Source organism: Dipteris shenzhenensis, chromosome 30 (assembly GCF_047967505.1).
Source record: "Dipteris shenzhenensis isolate YYH24624 ecotype China chromosome 30, Dip_SZ_1.0, whole genome shotgun sequence".
Taxonomy (NCBI): Eukaryota; Viridiplantae; Streptophyta; class Polypodiopsida; order Gleicheniales; family Dipteridaceae; genus Dipteris; species Dipteris shenzhenensis.
The window spans coordinates 49506752-49523292 of NC_141625.1; the positions used below are offsets into that span (position 1 = coordinate 49506752).

Here is a 16541-nt window from a genome sequence, read left to right on the forward strand (position 1 = left end):
CATGGTATGGGCTGAAGTATCCTGGACACGTCGCAGAATACTTGAAGAACTAATCCTGTAGGGATATAGCAACCTATGACTGTACAGAGCATAACAGATTAAGCACAAAAGGTACTAAGTTCAAAGCTTGACGGAAAGCTTCAAACTTAGGTCAAGGAAAAGCCTTCGTAAAAAGATTTGCCAAGTTGTCTTCAGTAGGAACATAAGACAATTGAATATCACTTGCTGATAATCTCTCTCTGACATTGTGATAATCAAGCTCAATATGCTTTGTGTGGGCATGGAAAACTGGATTCCGTGCAACAACCAAAGCACTCTGACTATCAGTGAAGATGACGGTAGGAGCAGTCTGACATACATGAAGATCTGCAAGTAACTTCCGGTGTCAAACGCACTCCATTGTACCTGTAAAAGTTGCTATGTTGGAACAGCTAGCCCAATCACTATCAGCGAATCCATGCATGACAAGTGAAGAATTGGCCTCATAGAGAAGGTCCAAATGCTGAGTGCTTGTGAGATACCTAAAGACACGCTTCACGGCCTGCCAATGGTGTTAGAGGGGCTGTGCATATATGTGAGACATCATACTGTGTAGCCACTTAGAAAGCTTCACGTTTAATCTTGTGTAGCCACTTAGTCCCAATGGCATTCTTGCCACGAGGCAAGTCACACAACTCCTAAGTGTTATTCTGATGGATGGAATCCAATTCAGCTTGCATGGCCTGCAACCAACATTCATTTTCAAAGGCATCATTATGGCATAATGGCTCTTCATTGCATGCTGTAGCAACCAATGCAGAAGCAACCAAATTAGCATTGACAGCGGCTCTAGTACGGGCTGGCAGAGGAGCATCTTGTTTGCTGTCTTTTAGAGTGTCAAGTAGCCAATGGGGAAGCCTTTTGGGCTCCTGAATTTCAGCTCTCTCTTGGTCAATGGCTGTGTGCACCATATCGTGATCAAGCTGAGGCATATCAGGCTGTAAATCATGCTGATTTCAGACTGCACATGTGGCTGTAAATGACCATTAGAAGGAGGAAGAGTAACCTCAGATGCAGCATCATCAGGAGAGCCGGATGGAAACAAAGGCATCAAGCTGTCAAAGATATCTGTGGCATCAATTGTGGGCTGTTTTTAACAGTCCAGCAAAGGCATAGATGATGACTCATTAAAAACAACATCCCTAGTCCTCAAAAGTCCATCTTTGCAAAGAAGGTTTCCCATCTTCATCTATGAAGACATGATCTTCTTATACAGCGAAAATAATGTTATTTTTCCAAACATGGCAAACCATGGGTGAATCCAAGGTCGGCAATAAACCTATGATTAAATCAAGCCGAATTCAGATTCGTTAATGATTTAGGGTTTTGGATGTGGCTAGTGTGGACGAGTTCTTGTGGGTTTAGAAAGACGCCTTTGGTAAAGGAGAGTTGACATTATTTAGAAGGATGGACTGGATGAGAGTCCTCAAAGTAGTTGGGATTTGAACAGATCACCCTCGATGGTGAGGGCTTGTGTTATTGGATGCAGGGTATTACTGCTAAGTAGCTTGGCTCACGCCCCAAGCTCAAGGATGGTCAACGGTTGGATGGTGATTCCACTAGTTGCCCTTTTACAGTTGGCGTCAGGTAATATATAAGCTGAATAGCTATGGCCATGAATACTAGCGACTTCACAAAGATCATTTGGGAAGGGCTAATGAAGAAGGGTTCTCATGTCAGTTCTTCTATAGTACAGCCAACTGTAGCAACCTATTGACCTTCATCACTGAGGGTGAGCTTTAAGCAGTATACATAAAATCTTGGACTGACTAGAAATCATGGATGTATAGATATCTTATGTATGAAAGGTCTTGGCTTTGTTGTTTTCATGAAATGCTTGCTGGATAATGTTCAAAAGTTACTGTTTTGATATGTGTCTAATGTTTTTTACAGGTTGAAGCACATTACAAAAAGATTATGGAAGATAAAGTGCTCCATGATATACGAGAGCAGCAGGCACAAGTTGAGAGACTCATGCAGAAATATGAGGTTCGTTTCTCTTAGATAATGTCATAATAATTTCTAGTCTGTAAATGAACTTGCCATTGTGCAGTTCTGCTCAATGAGTAACGGCATTGTATTGATATTGAAGACAGATTGTAAATCCTGTGGTTGTCCATTTCAGTTACAGCATCTTATGGTTCTTAACAGTGTTATCAAATTAAAGCACATTGAAGACATCTAGTTATTGATCATACAACTGGATTTAGATTGAGTCCACTTGGGGTTAGACAGGTAAGGAATATTTTTTGGCTTCAAAGAAAGGGCCTAAGGCAATGCTACCAGGGAAACCTGTTTTCTTCATATGGAACTTGGGAGCGCTTTCTGCTCATGGAGATGATAGGGAGGTTCTAGGTAGGGAACGTTCCGCAGACTGTTCCACAGGATACCCCTTTACCAGGGAACCCCGTTCTCTTCGTATGGAACTTGGAAGCACTTTCTGCTCACAGAGATGATAGGGAACTTATAGGCAGGGAATGTCCCACAGGATACCCCTTTTCCCTAAAGGTTGTCTTTAGCACTTTGAGGCTTGATAATTAATTTGTGAATTTGTAGATGTCTGGTGCAAACTGCTTTAGAATATGGACTGTTTAATCTCTAGAACAAAGGTGACTTGTAAGTTGTTACTAGTCTGACAGTAGAAATGTATAATTGTATGTGTTTCTTTGTGATGGTATATGTGTATGTGCTGAATAAAGTGACACAGACAGGCTAATGGATTGGCAATTGTTCCCCTTTGCTGCATGCTCTCGTCCTATACCTCTGCCTGTTTTGACCTCCATCAAAGTCTACAAGCTTCTTCAACCTGCCCCTTGGATTCATCAATATGCTAATACTCTATGGCATATCAGGCAGCCCCTTTCATGGTGGCGGAAGAATCTCCGACTATTATGGAGGTGTAAAATGCCTTTGAAACAAAGACTCTTTCTTTGGAGATGCATGACCGGCACATTGTCAGTGGGAATCACACTTGCCAAACGTCACATTGCACCACCCACCTGTTTACGGTGTCACGCTCCTTCAGAGACTGTCCCTCATTTGCTTTGGCATTGCTCGTCTACTCGGAATCTCCTTGGGAAAATTTCAGATCTTCTTCGCCTCCGTTTCCCGAGTCACATATTTGGGAAACATTTTTGGCTATTTGGCAGATTTAGAAGGCCTTTATCTCAATACTCCCTCTCTCTCTCATGGGTGAGATATTGGGCGCTTTGGACAATCTGGGAAGAGCACAATTTGGCATACTTGGGCCGCCAGTTTCAAAAGTCATATGAATCTTTTAGAGCCTCATTGCGGCAATCTTTATATGATGCCTGCCATGAGGGTGATCTGCATGCATCTTGCATTGAGCTTTTCTTTTTATGCTTCTGATCTGTGGGATACTCTCCATTTTTTGGAGACTTTTCCTCTTGTAAAGTTATGACAATATAAATACACTGCACTGGATTTTACCAAAAAAAAAAGTATGTGCTGAATAAAGCCGTTTCTTGCACAGGCATATGCTGATGATTCATATTTCATGCTTAGGAATTCTCAACGTGACCTCTCTCATTTGATGCATACTTTGAATGATTTTGGCATAGCTGCTGGACTGCATATCAACTTTCAGAAATCGAATCTTCTAGCATTGAAAGAAGCTGATTGGCATGCACTTCTCTGGCCAGGCCACATTATTTCTTCCCATACCATTGTGAGGCATTTAGGGTATCCCATTGGCTGGAATATTACCCCTCAACAACAGCGTAAATGGGTGCTTCAAAAGATTAATAAGAAGCTGGAATATTTGCACTTGTCATTTGGGGCTCTTTGGATAGTCCAGTCTATCATTATGGCATATGTGCAATTTTACTTGCCCCTTCTTCACTGGTCTTTTAAGCATTTGGCTTCCTATATGTCCCAGGCTATGGAGATATTTTGGAAAAGCAAATCTCACAAAAAGGCTTTGCAACTACTTCCCATGTAGTCTGTTTGTTCTCCTAAGACTCATGGCGGACTGAATATTCTCAATCTTCAGTTTCATATGTTGGCAAGAAAGAGCACTATGATTGCTGATTTCTTTCAGCAAAAACAGCCATGGGCTATTATGCTAGCAGCTATGTGTGGAAACATGAAGTCTCATGCATATGGGCATTGGATTACAGATCACTGGGAAGCAGTCATGATCACATTTCAGGGGAAAATTCCTGGCTGTCCTATTTCTACTGCTTTTATTCATGACTGGAAGAGAATCCTTTCTTATGCTAAATGGTCAGGTGCTTCCTCCCATCATGGTAACTCTCTTCGTTTGGAAAGCATCCATTGGAGCAAGGTGTTTGAATCGCCTCTTGCTTTACAGGCACCAATTAAAGCATATAATCTTATGAAATTGGGCATAAGATTTGTCAGAGATGTGGTGGATCAACATGGTTATGTGCTCTCATTTCCAGAAGCTTGCAGGACATTCCCCTTGGGTCTGCATCATAGGCCCATTTGGAGAATACTTACAACTATGTTGCAGCCATTTGTTCATGTTCCTCCGTTGTTTGTTGAGGAGAGATTACTGGACTGGAATCTGATTTCCTTGTCTCCTGCTACCTGTTCACTTTCACTGCATAATTTGACATCTTCGATGGTCTATAGATTTCTTCTTCCACCGCCATGGATTGATAAGCATGCCAACACTCTTTGGAATTTGGATAGGCCTTTATCTTGGTAGCAATCAAAACTCAGGAAAATTTGGAAAGCTAAATTGCCATTGAAACAGAGGCTCTTCCTTTGGAGATGTATAGTGGGAGCTGTTTCCATTGGGGTGAAATTGGAAGCACGCCATATTGCTTCCTCTTCCTGCCCCCGTTGCTCTCATCACCATGAGACAGTTCCCCATTTGTTATTGTCTTGCCCGCACTCTCGAATACTGATCACTCATGTCTCTCATTTGCTATGGCTCCGGTTTCCCTCTATCAGATTCGGGAAACTCTTCTGGATGTTTGGATGCTTCTCACCTCAGATGTCTCCATTCCTCCTTTTCTTTCACTGGGCTTGCTTTTGGGTATTATGGACTATTTGGACATAGAGATTGCATTTTAGGATGGGACAACAGTTTCCTCATGCATATGCTTTCTTCAAAATGTCCCTCAAGCAATCTTTATATGATAGTTATGCTGCGAGGGACTTGGATGCTACTAGCCTTGAAGTGTTTTCTCACTGTTTTTGAGTTCTTTCATTAGGCTCTCCTTTGGAGTCTAATGTCATGTACATTGATTTCATGCTAATTTTATAGTTACTGGTTTCACAAAAAAAGTATGTGCTGAATAAGGCAGCACCTCTCTGTGAGACATTAGCCCTGTAGCCCTGCCTGGGGAGGGTTTTTGTTGGTGTTATTATGCCCTTTTTTGGGGCAGGCCCCTGGGGATGGATAGGATCCTTCTTGGGATTAACTATCAGGGTTGTAAGGCCTTGTTTAGGCACAGCAATAGCTGCAGGAGGCTGCAGTACAGCAGCCAGACTGACCACTGCAAGTGGGCCATTTTTATGACAGCAGCAGTTTGGCCGGCAGACAGGTTGGTTGGCAGTAACAATCGGCTGAAGAAGATCGGCCAAGCCTAATCTAGGTCATCTTACAACAGCGCTAGTCAGCCAGTTTAGGGGCTCTTGCAGCCATTACATAAACTTTGCCACCCTAGCCTGTCCAGACATTTCTCTCCTCACTCCTAGTGACCTACTCTAGTGCTCCTGCCTACCCTTGCCCAGGAGTTCTAGTGCAGCAGTGGTCCCCTCCACATTTGTTGGAACGTGACAGTAAATATTTGCTCACAAGTTATTACGTTGCTGCAATATATATACAGTTCAGTTTATTGTGTGTTCTCTAAGTAGCTTGCTGAGTTGAACTGCTTTGCTTGCTCAAAAAAATTGTAATTTCCACTAGACTTTATTCACTATATTTGGGTGGTTTTTCGAGTGTAGAGTAGTTTCCACGTTGGATTTGACATAACATCCAACTCCACAATGATCATTAAATGCTTGGATATTGTCATGAAAGGTACCCTCCAACTTTACGTCTCAATCTAATCCCTTAAGACTTTGAGCTCAAAATTCATATTTGCATAACGTGTATCAGCATAGATGAGGTCGGTCAGATTGGTCCTTTCAGCAAGGAATGGATTTAGTGTCCAGGCCACAATTGCATGCAAATTATGAGTTGCATGCAACTTGCAACCTACATGCAAATCACCATTTGTCAGACAGCCCTCGATCTTTTTCAAAGAGATCGTTTGCAAGTTCCCTAGATCCATGTTTAGCTCTCTAACAATTAGGGTTTTCTTCAACTATTAGAAGCTCATGCAAATGTCAGGGCTTCCAAATGAAACCCATGTTTTGCCCTATCTGAAGCTTGATGATTGACTGCTCTTGCTAAAATTCCAGAGGCTGAGGTGTGGAGAATCCTAAACAACTCAAGGCCGCTTTGATACCAAAGTTGAGTCCTCGTGGGAAATCCAACCATGCTATCCTATAGCCTTCATAGAGAAGAAAGCACAATGTGGGGATCATAGAACAAGGATTCCATTATGCTATGTAATGAATAAACCATACAGAGGGGAGCTAGGAGAACGTCACCCTCCAACTACAAGAAGCACCCTTGGGCCCGAGGTCTAGTCTGCTTCTTGCATGAAGAGCTCATATATAGAAATTGAAATATGCCGAAGCCCATTAGGTTTACACTTGGGAGAGAACACCACCCAAGAACCTTGAACAATGCACCCATAGCTTATCTTTATAAGCCAGGCCTTGCTATAATTAGCTTGTAAAGCTAAAAGTGAGGGTTTAGCCCTCTATTCTCAAATAGCCATGCTTTTTCAAGAGTAAGCCTACTTTCTAGGAAAAGCCATACTTGTATCTTTTGGATCAATACAGATCCGAGTATGTTTGGCCTTAACATTGGGTCTTGATCATTGGGGTTAGACCAACGGTCCTTAGCCTTTGGGGGTTAACCACCTTGGCTAATACCTACTATGCCTAAATTCTGATGTGATTGAGGTTAGTACCTAGGGCTCGCTCAAGATGCAACAAAGCACTACACATATATATCTAATGAAATGATTCATGTTTGTTGATGTGTGTAAGTAGTTGGCTTTAGCGCATGAGATAGGTGTTTTTATAATACTTTTGATTTCTAAGTAAGTCTTCATTTATGATGCAGTGATTTTCAGGCAATTTTCCTCTTCTTTTTGTATACTCAACTCTAATAGAAGCAAGAAGGGGTGTCTCATGTGTGGCATATTGACTATTTTTACTTTGGCCTTTCTTGAACTTTGGAGGCTCATCACATGTATAGTTTTTATCTTTATGAAGTTTTGAGACTATAGGGAGCGACAACGCTGAGGTTTTTATTTTTTCCTCATATAGTCTAACATGTTATACTTAAAAAAGTCTTTCCTTTAACTCAGGAAATTGTAGCAAAGGCATCTGAAATTTGTTCCAAGGAAGAGGTGGACGCTTTGGAGGTTCGCCAAAAGAGCTCTGAACAAATTAAAACAGAGATGTCACGTCTGAAAGATAGGCTTCGACGGGAAGAAGGAAGGTACGATTGGTCTTTGCTTATTTTCTTTATTATATTGTTCCTCTCTGGATGTTTACGTCTCAAAAATGTTATCTTTAGATTTGAAAGTCTTATACCTTGAGTTTGAGATTAAACTTTTATTTTTTAATCTAGAAACTTTGGGGGAAAGAGAAACTGATTTAGCGAGGGCTAGAGGCATACATGGAAGTGACAAAACAGGGGAGAAGAGATTCAAGTGAGTTGTAATTAGGGTGCTGTAGGCTTCTCTTCACGTTTTGATCTTCATGGATGGCCGTTTTTGCAAATGAACTTTTTTGGGATTATATAACTGTTTGTGAGATTTATACAAAAGGAATGATGCAAATTCTGTCTCTTATATGTTGTTTTATGGAAATAAAAAATATACTGGATTGTGAAATGTATTTGAAAAGGCTTACAGTGGCTAGCATATCCATCTAATGCTAAGCTAAGTAAATTAAACTCCTACTTGGAGTATATACAAACCATGATACCATTGGTCTAGCGGCCATATAGGAGAATGGTACTTTAATTTGGGACTATCCTGCCTCCACGGCAGTAGATTATGTAGTGCTATGGGATGCCTCTTTGGATAAATATTAGGTCCAACCAAAAGATGAGTTAGGCATTTGTCTTTGGCAACATAGTACCAGCCTCCCTGTGGCCATCTATAATCTTTTTGTGTCGTGGATCTGCTCCAGCTGTAAGAGTAATCATCTTGGCTTCTTTAAATGGATTCTAAGGTGGTTCTTGCTTCTCAGGTAGTATGAGCCGAGCAATAGCGCTCCATTAAAAGATTTCCACATCTTGATCATAGCTACAAAATCTGAGCCATACCTGCATACAAATACAAAATCATACGGAAAAGATTGAGGTTGTTGTAACTGATTTGCCATGAATGCCTTGTGACTATATTTGTGAAGAACAGGCCATGGTCCCACCTTTGTGATGAAGAAAGTTCCAGTTGTGAGGAGCCATGAATCTTGCCCCAAATGCCCATGAGGATGTGTATAATATCCTGCTAGATAATTAAAGAGTGATTAACATGCATAAGTCTGAGTCCCATCTAAAGCCTGTATGCATCTGCATCTCTGAACCTACCATGCAATAAGGATTGGCAATGATCTCCCAAGCTGAGTCTATAAGAGGAGAATGTGGCTTCTGCAAAGATGCATTTTGTTTTCCATAAGAAAAGAACCTTTTATTGATGCTTGAGAGAAACCTAACGATACAAATCAGCTATCTGTGTGGTAGAAAGGAGTGCTAGATATTGTCCATGATGGCAGGTTGTTTGCATTACTATCACATCAAACACCACATCATGGGAAGCAAACACTTTGTTTGTTGCTGGGGTAACAACATATATGCTTTGTGTTCTTCTGCATAAACAACCATGACACACTTTTCACTCTTGGCGTTACAGTTACTCATTGTCCTTTAGCACATGAGCATATGCAATTGATCCAAAGATTCTGAGATGCTGGACATTTGGCTTATGTCCACTCCATGTTTCCTTTAGTGTCATGTCACGCACTGCGTTCATGGGGGGACCTATTTGTCAAATAAATCCATATGTAAATTGATCATGTCCTTGCACACTCAAAATGGTGTGGTTCTTCTTTTCCACTTTGCCATTTTGTGCAATGTTGTAGGCAAGAAAACTGTGCATATTTCTCATTATTTGCAAACCCTATAAAAACTTTGGAGATATATTCTCTCCTATTGTCTTATTGAAGGCATTCGATCTGACAACCAATAATGTGACACGGTGTTTGTACCACCAAAGGATGGCGTATGAGTCATGTAGCCTGCAATATCACTATGCACTAGCTCTCATGGCCTTATTCACAGGAAGAGGCTCTCTTAGTTGTTTCCCAGAAAGGCATCCTTCACACAAATCCTAGTTCCTTGATTGAAGGAAGTCCAATGACCATGTTTCTACGCACAAGCAATTGCATGGCTTTAAAGTGAAGGTGACCGAACCTTGCTGCCATAGATTTGAATCAGTATGTGCAAGCATGCACAATTTCCGAGCAAGGGTTACTGCTTCCAATTGTTTAAAATGCCATCTCATGATCCATATGCTGTTGTTCCTGCCCTTTTGTCATCATGTATAACCTCAATCTGTGATCAGCACACTGCAAGGCCGACAAAATATTCATAGCTAATGTGGGCGCGTACACAATTTCACAAACGGACTTTATCTTGCCATGTAGATTTTGGTCTTTAGAACAACAAAAAATCTAAATTTGTATGACTGGACTTGTTCTAGTCTTACAAAGGTATATTTATCTTGCCATGAGGAAACTGAATTGGTATGTCACCAGCCCCTTAGATCAAAAGTGGATGGTTGTCTCCTAGATGAAGATCTAGAGCACCTCGGATTGGATCAAGCATCTTGAACTAGTCCTTTCTGCAATGAATGTGTTGTGATGCACATGAATCCACAATCCTTATATCTCGGTCAAAAGCTCTTGTTGGTAGCAAGGCTGTGCTAGATCTAATGTTCCTACATCTTTGCATTACCTGTCTGGCTCAAATGACCCTCTTGCCATTGTACAACATATCCTATGTGAGGCATCTTCTTTATGTGATCCTTCAGAGGCATACTAGGCTTCCATTGCATTAGTGCTATATTGCCTCTTGCCTTTGTTGCCATGCCTATACGTAGGTCTTCATTGACAATTGTGCAAGTTTTCATCTCGTCCGCCTTGACTTACATTAGGCACCTGATGACTTTGAAGCTCCATATGCCTCAACCGCAGCCATTGAGGTCCGAAGGGACATTGGACTTCGACATCAAACCCCTACAAACATGACATTTTGATTGACACATGACTAAGGTGTTGTGCAAGTTTTCATCTCGTCCGCCTTGACTTACATTAGGCACCTGATGACTTTGAAGCTCCATATGCCTCAACCGCAGCCATTGAGGTCCGAAGGGACATTGGACTTCGACATCAAACCCCTACAAACATGACATTTTGATTGACACATGACACATGACTAAGGTGTTGTGTGCAGAATGCCATTCTAGACATTCTTGGTGGTTTTGATATATTGTTTGGCTAATTGACAACTATTTGGAGGGAGATGCCTCCCAAATAGTATCATGAGTGAGTGATGGGTGTGTGATTACATACGAGTGATTGTGAGGAGAGCTCGTCGTGAAGGTTAGGAAACAAAATAGTAAAATTAATAAAATCCTTGCACCATATCCTACTAAACGATGACATGTCATTATGATGCTGATGGAAGTCCATGTCCATGAGCATCATAGCATGAATGTGGTTGTTTTGACTACAATTTTTTGAAGCCATGGACATTCCTAGGTTGTGTGTACTCATTCCTGGCAAAATACACAACGTTATATGCCTGGACGATAGTTTTATGTGCGTGGGGGATCTCTTTCTTATGCAATGTGAGGCGCCTAGTCCGAATTTGATATTTCACATAAAATAACAATCTGAAATTGCAAATGAATGGAGTTTCTTTATTCCAAAAAGAGTCCGTTACAAAGGAAACACTTCTTATAGGAAGAGGGATGTACGGCCTTGCCACCCCCCACGCTCCACCTTTTGGTAACTCAATCACAATCACGATCACTACTATCACAGTTGCAAGATCGAATTTGAATCTTAGTCTCAATCTCAATCTTAATTTCAAAATTTGCTCTTGGAACCTTGGTCTCCTTAATCAAGCTCTTGAATATAGAGTCTCTTTCAATTCACCTCAAAATCTGTGCACGTGAAGCTTCTTCGAAAGACCCGTGTATATATAGAGAGAACTATTCTTCTCTAAAAATCTTTTTTTTTCAAGTGTGAATGTCCCTTTCCGAATTTGGCCCTACTTTTTCAAAGATTGTTTCATAGTATTGATTTAGCAAGTCCCACATTGGAAGCTCAGCCTTGTTCGGAGACCCATATCTCCCAAATGGTGCGGAATCTCAAAAGATCAATATGATAACTCTAAACCTTGCAAATTTCACCTTGTGAAGTTTTCGTCCAAGTTGCGGCCTGCTGATATTGCAATAATTCTTTCTATCTTAAATGGTGCGTTGCCCTTTCATCTAGATTCAGATTTAGATGCTCGTTTGGGAGAGACTAAAATGAAATCATTTAGACTTCACAAGTAGTTGTAGCTTGAATGAAGAGATTTGGACTACTTTTTGATTAGCCTTCTCCTTTAGTGCTAGCCTTCGTCATGGCTGAGTTTGCCTTCACCTCTGGAGTGCCAACAGAAACTCAGTACGAAGACTTTTTATAAATGGATGCTCAAGTATGTGTGGGTGTGTGGATTTGTATGTGTGAGAGCATACTTTTATACTATGGTCTACACCCAATGTTGGGCGTTGATGACGTCAATGGGGATGTCATAGTAGCTAGTTCCTGCTATGCGTGATGGAGTTTTGGTTTTCAATCTTATGAGTGACTATCGTGAGATTGAAACTGCACTATGTTGTTTTTAGAGGATGAGTTTGGAAATGTTCATGGATTCATCTAGGTATATGCTTCTGCCGTATTAGCGGACATGCAAATTTCACCTTGTGAAGTTTTCGTCCAAGTTGCGGCTTGCTGGTATTACAATAATTCTTTCTATCTTAAATGGTGCGTTGCCCTATCAGTTGGATTTAGATTTAGATGCTCGTTTGGGAGAGACTAAAATGAAATCGTTTAGACTTTACAAGCAGTTGTAGCTTGAATGAAGAGATTTGGACTACTTTTTGATTAGCCTTCTCGTTTAGTGCTAGCCTTTTATGGCTGAGTTCGCCCTTCACCTCCGGAGTGCCGATAGAAACTCAATAGGAAGACTTTGTATAAATGGATGCTCAAGTATGTGTGGGTGTGTGGATTTGTATGTGTGAGAGCATACTTTTATACTATGGTCTACACCCACTGTTGGGCGCTGATGACGTCAATGGGGATGTCATAGTAGCTAGTCCCTACTATGCGTGATGGAGTTTATGGTTTTCAATCTTATGAGTGACTATCGTGAGATTCAAACTGCACTATGTTGTTTTTTTAGAGGATGAGTTTGGGAATGTTCGTGGATTCATCTAGGTATATGCTTCTGCCGTATTAGCGGACATGCAAATTTCACCTTGTGAAGTTTTCGTCCAAGTTGCGGCTTGCTGATATTGCGATATTTCTTTCTATCTTAAATGGTGCGTTGCCCTATGAGCTAGATTTAGATTTAGAGGCTCGTTTGGGAGAGACTAAAATGAAATCATTTAGACTTTACAAGCAGTTGTAGCTTGAATGAAGAGATTTGGACTACTTTTTGATTAGCCTTCTTCTTTAGTGCTAGCCTTTGTCATGGCTGAGTTTGCCCTTCACCTCCGGAGTGCCGACAGAAACTCAGTACGAAGACTTTGTATAAATGGATGCTCAAGTATGTGTGGGTGTGTGGATTTGTATGTGTAAGAGCATACTTTTATACTATGGTCTACACCCACTGTTGGGCGTTGATGACGTCAGTGGGGATGTCATAGTAGCTAGTCCCTGTTATGCGTGATGGAGTTTATGGTTTCAATCTTATGAGTGACTATCGTGAGATTGAAACTGCACTATGTTGTGTTTTTAGAGGATGAGTTTGGGAATGTTCCTGGATTCATCTAGGTATATGCTTCTGTGGATGGATACCATTTCCTTCCATGACTGACACACTGATGTATGGATGTGTGAGCTAAATAGAGAGTAGGCATATTCATTGTAGAGTATGGACAGAGAATAAATATTTTTCTCCTCCGTGTAGAGCATTTGATAGGATAAATAGGACTGAAAAGAAGAGTTGGAAAAAGAGCCCAGAGAGTGCCCAGGGATGTTCGTTCTAGGTTTTGGACGCGGTTGTGAATTTCATATATATAATTGATGGCATTTGGTACCCATTTTCAATATAAGTGGGTTTTCATCTGGATCGTTCTGATAGGTCTATAGTTTCTATAGACTAAGTAGCTCTCCATCGCAAAATCATCCATAGCCAAGGTCTACCTAGTTCAATGAAACATTTGGGTGAGAAAATCGTTTTAATACTGACCAGTTTGTTGAGAATGTGTTTCAGCTTATTGAGCAGGTTACTGTAAAGAGATTTCAGCAACTAAGTATTCAGAAGAGGATTCTGAGCATGATTGTCAAAGTTGACATGCAATCCCGCTGCTAATCCATACAATGATAATGTGGTCATAAGCATGCGGACTTCTTGAGGAGAGTTCTGTGGCATAAAGAAGGAATCATCAGCATATGCCTGTGCCAAAAAAGATGCAGCCCCAGGGATTTTAAGACCAGTCATCTGTCCTGTGCTTGTAAGATGATCAAGATACATCAGTAGGGGATGAGTCGCAATGGCATAGAAAAGAGCACTACCTAGGAGTTGGGTAAAGGTATGGGAGTTTGACTATATTAAATTGGGCAAAGAGATAATGCAATCACAGCTTGCAGATGGATATCAAGAATTGTGCGATTTCTTTTCACTTCTACACCAACAATGGAAGAAATGAAACTCTAAACAATGCACATGGAGTGTGGACTGTTGCATTGTGGATATTCCCATAGGGTATGTTGCAAGTGGTGAAGGAGAGGTTCCACATTGGAATGTTATGACAGAAGATTATATCTCCTCTTCCTTGGCCATTGTTGCAGTTGTGATGGATGATAATGAGCCCTGTCTGACTGATCTACCCAATATCCATGACCGAGATAAATGACTTTCGAGAATGCACTGGGAAGTAGATCCAGAATAAAGCCAATAAATTGCATTTGCTATCTTGGGACCAAAGCCCAACTTTGTCATGGTTTGAGAGATAAAATCCCATTGTACAATGTCAAATGCCTTAGTGATATCTACCTGCAATATGAGCACATCTTGATTCGAGTACTTAGCATATTCAATTGCAGTCAATGCATTGGAGATATTGTCATAGATTTGTCTTCGCGGCACAAACCCATACTAATGAGGATGAAGGCCCGCATTCAGTATCCCATGAAGTCTATACACAATCATTTTCGCAATGAGTTTGTAAACTACAGGCATCAAATATGGTGGTACATGATCCAAGTTGCACCACGAAGTAAGCAAAATTTTGAAGATAGAGATGTGAATATGGAGATGCCACTACAATGTCGGATCCAATTGATCCGGATGGATCTAGCGAAGAAGATGAAGATCACAATATGAGCCAAGAGAAAGATGTGCATAATGACATCATAGGTGGGTTTTCATCCGGATCGTTCTGATCCAAGATGGTGGTACATGATCCAAGTTGCACCACGAAGTAAGCAAAATTTTAAAGATAGAGATGTGGATATGGAGATGCCACTACAATGTCAGATTCAATTCAATTGATCTGGATGGATCTAGCGAAGAAGATGAAGATCACAATATGAGCCAAGAGAAAGATGTGCATAATGACATCATATGGGAGGAAGATGGAGATCACGATATTGAGGAAGAAGATGACGATCATGAAGAATCACCACACTTTATTGAAGAAGGTGAGCGTATGATGCTAGAGTATGATGATGATATCGGAGATCAACTCAGTATAGAGTTAGAGATAGACGAACTTGGTACATTAGACTTGGCTCAAGATGAAACCGTTGATGTAAATGCTCTTCATTGATTTTTTTCATCTCAAACGTGGACATGAATATATGAGCTTCAAATGCTTGATGTACATGCTCTTATACTTTTATTCTCTCAAAGGATCAAACATGTATGAAAAGGAAAAAAAAATTGTCATTGGAAAAAACTATCTTTTAAAGTCGATATGGGAAAAAACATTCTCTATAAAATGTCGCTATAGGAAACTGTCTCAGTGTCACTATATAGTGACCATTCACAAGTCTAATAAGTTTCACAAGTCTGATAAGTGTCGCTATATAGCGACCATTTGCAAGTCTAATAAGTATTGCTATATAGCGACACTCTTTAAACGTCGCTATATAGCGATACTTGCCTAAAGTCGCTATATGGCAATACTTAACGAATCTCGCTTTGGTTAGTGTGATGCCAAAAATTGATATTTTTGATTTGGCATTAGTATTGTTTTTCTCTATGTTTGATAAGAGTTTGAGTATCAAGTGATAGCCTAGCGACTCTCACTTATTTTTGTTTTCTAAGATATTGTATGGGATTGAGAGGATGAGTGGAATGGATTATTATAAATACCATCGGTATGAACTATAAATACCTTGGTATGGGGTGAGAGTTATTTGTGTATGGGATATTATGCGGTTTTTAGAAAATAGGAAGAGTGGGTCATATAAAGAGGTGGGCTCATGTCCATGTATTCCAATAATATAAGAGCAATCACATGCCAAGCGTGTGGAAGGCACATGGAGGAGCGTGGAGTTAAGAGGAATTCTTCTAGAATTCCTATGTGGAATAAGGAGGATGTGGACATATGGAAAAGGAGGGTCCCTATGGGCTCCATGTGGGGAGACTCTTGACTATCTCAATATTTTAAGAGTCTTGAACATCTTTTGATGGGACACATGGCAAGAGTAGCCAAAAAGGACATGGATGGTGACATACGAGCTTATGTGATGTACTTTGTCAAATTCTTATACGCGTACTTCATTAAGGGTATACAGGTGGACTTCTCATCGTACAATGACAAGCATACGCATGGTTATACAGAAGTGACAATCACCCAATCAAAATTGTCGAGGGCATTAGAGGGTGCACATGGCCCACTGGAGCAACAAGTGGCGCAACTTCACAAAGAGAATGTGGCAGCAGGTCCAACACCTAGAAACTAAAAGATTGTGAATCGGAGCCAAAGTTGTAGAATGAGATTATTGCTCTACGTGCCCATTTGAAGAGCTTGGAGGACCTCAACAGGCAGTTGCAACAAGAGGCCCATGAAGCACGTGCAATACTAATCGGAGATGCAAGTGTGAAGGTGCAGTTAGTTATTTGTCATCGTCCATCCTCACAACCATATGCCATG

At 40.8% G+C, this 16541-nt stretch overlaps 1 protein-coding gene across 4 annotated transcripts in view; it reads left to right on the forward strand.

The window, feature by feature from the left end:
- LOC147882264 (structural maintenance of chromosomes protein 6A-like) overlaps window positions 1-16541 on the forward strand; it is a 150043-nt gene that overhangs the window by 88146 nt on the left and 45356 nt on the right. For all 4 annotated transcript variants that reach the window (XR_015543942.1, XR_015543941.1, XM_087401568.1 and 1 more), the window contains exons 21-22: window positions 1933-2028; window positions 7461-7594. Coding sequence is in view for 2 of the 4 variants with exons in the window: in XM_087401568.1 (XP_087257694.1) it covers window positions 1933-2028; window positions 7461-7594 (230 nt within the window). In the remaining 2 variants the exon portion in view is untranslated. The remainder of the gene's footprint in view (window positions 1-1932; window positions 2029-7460; window positions 7595-16541) is intronic.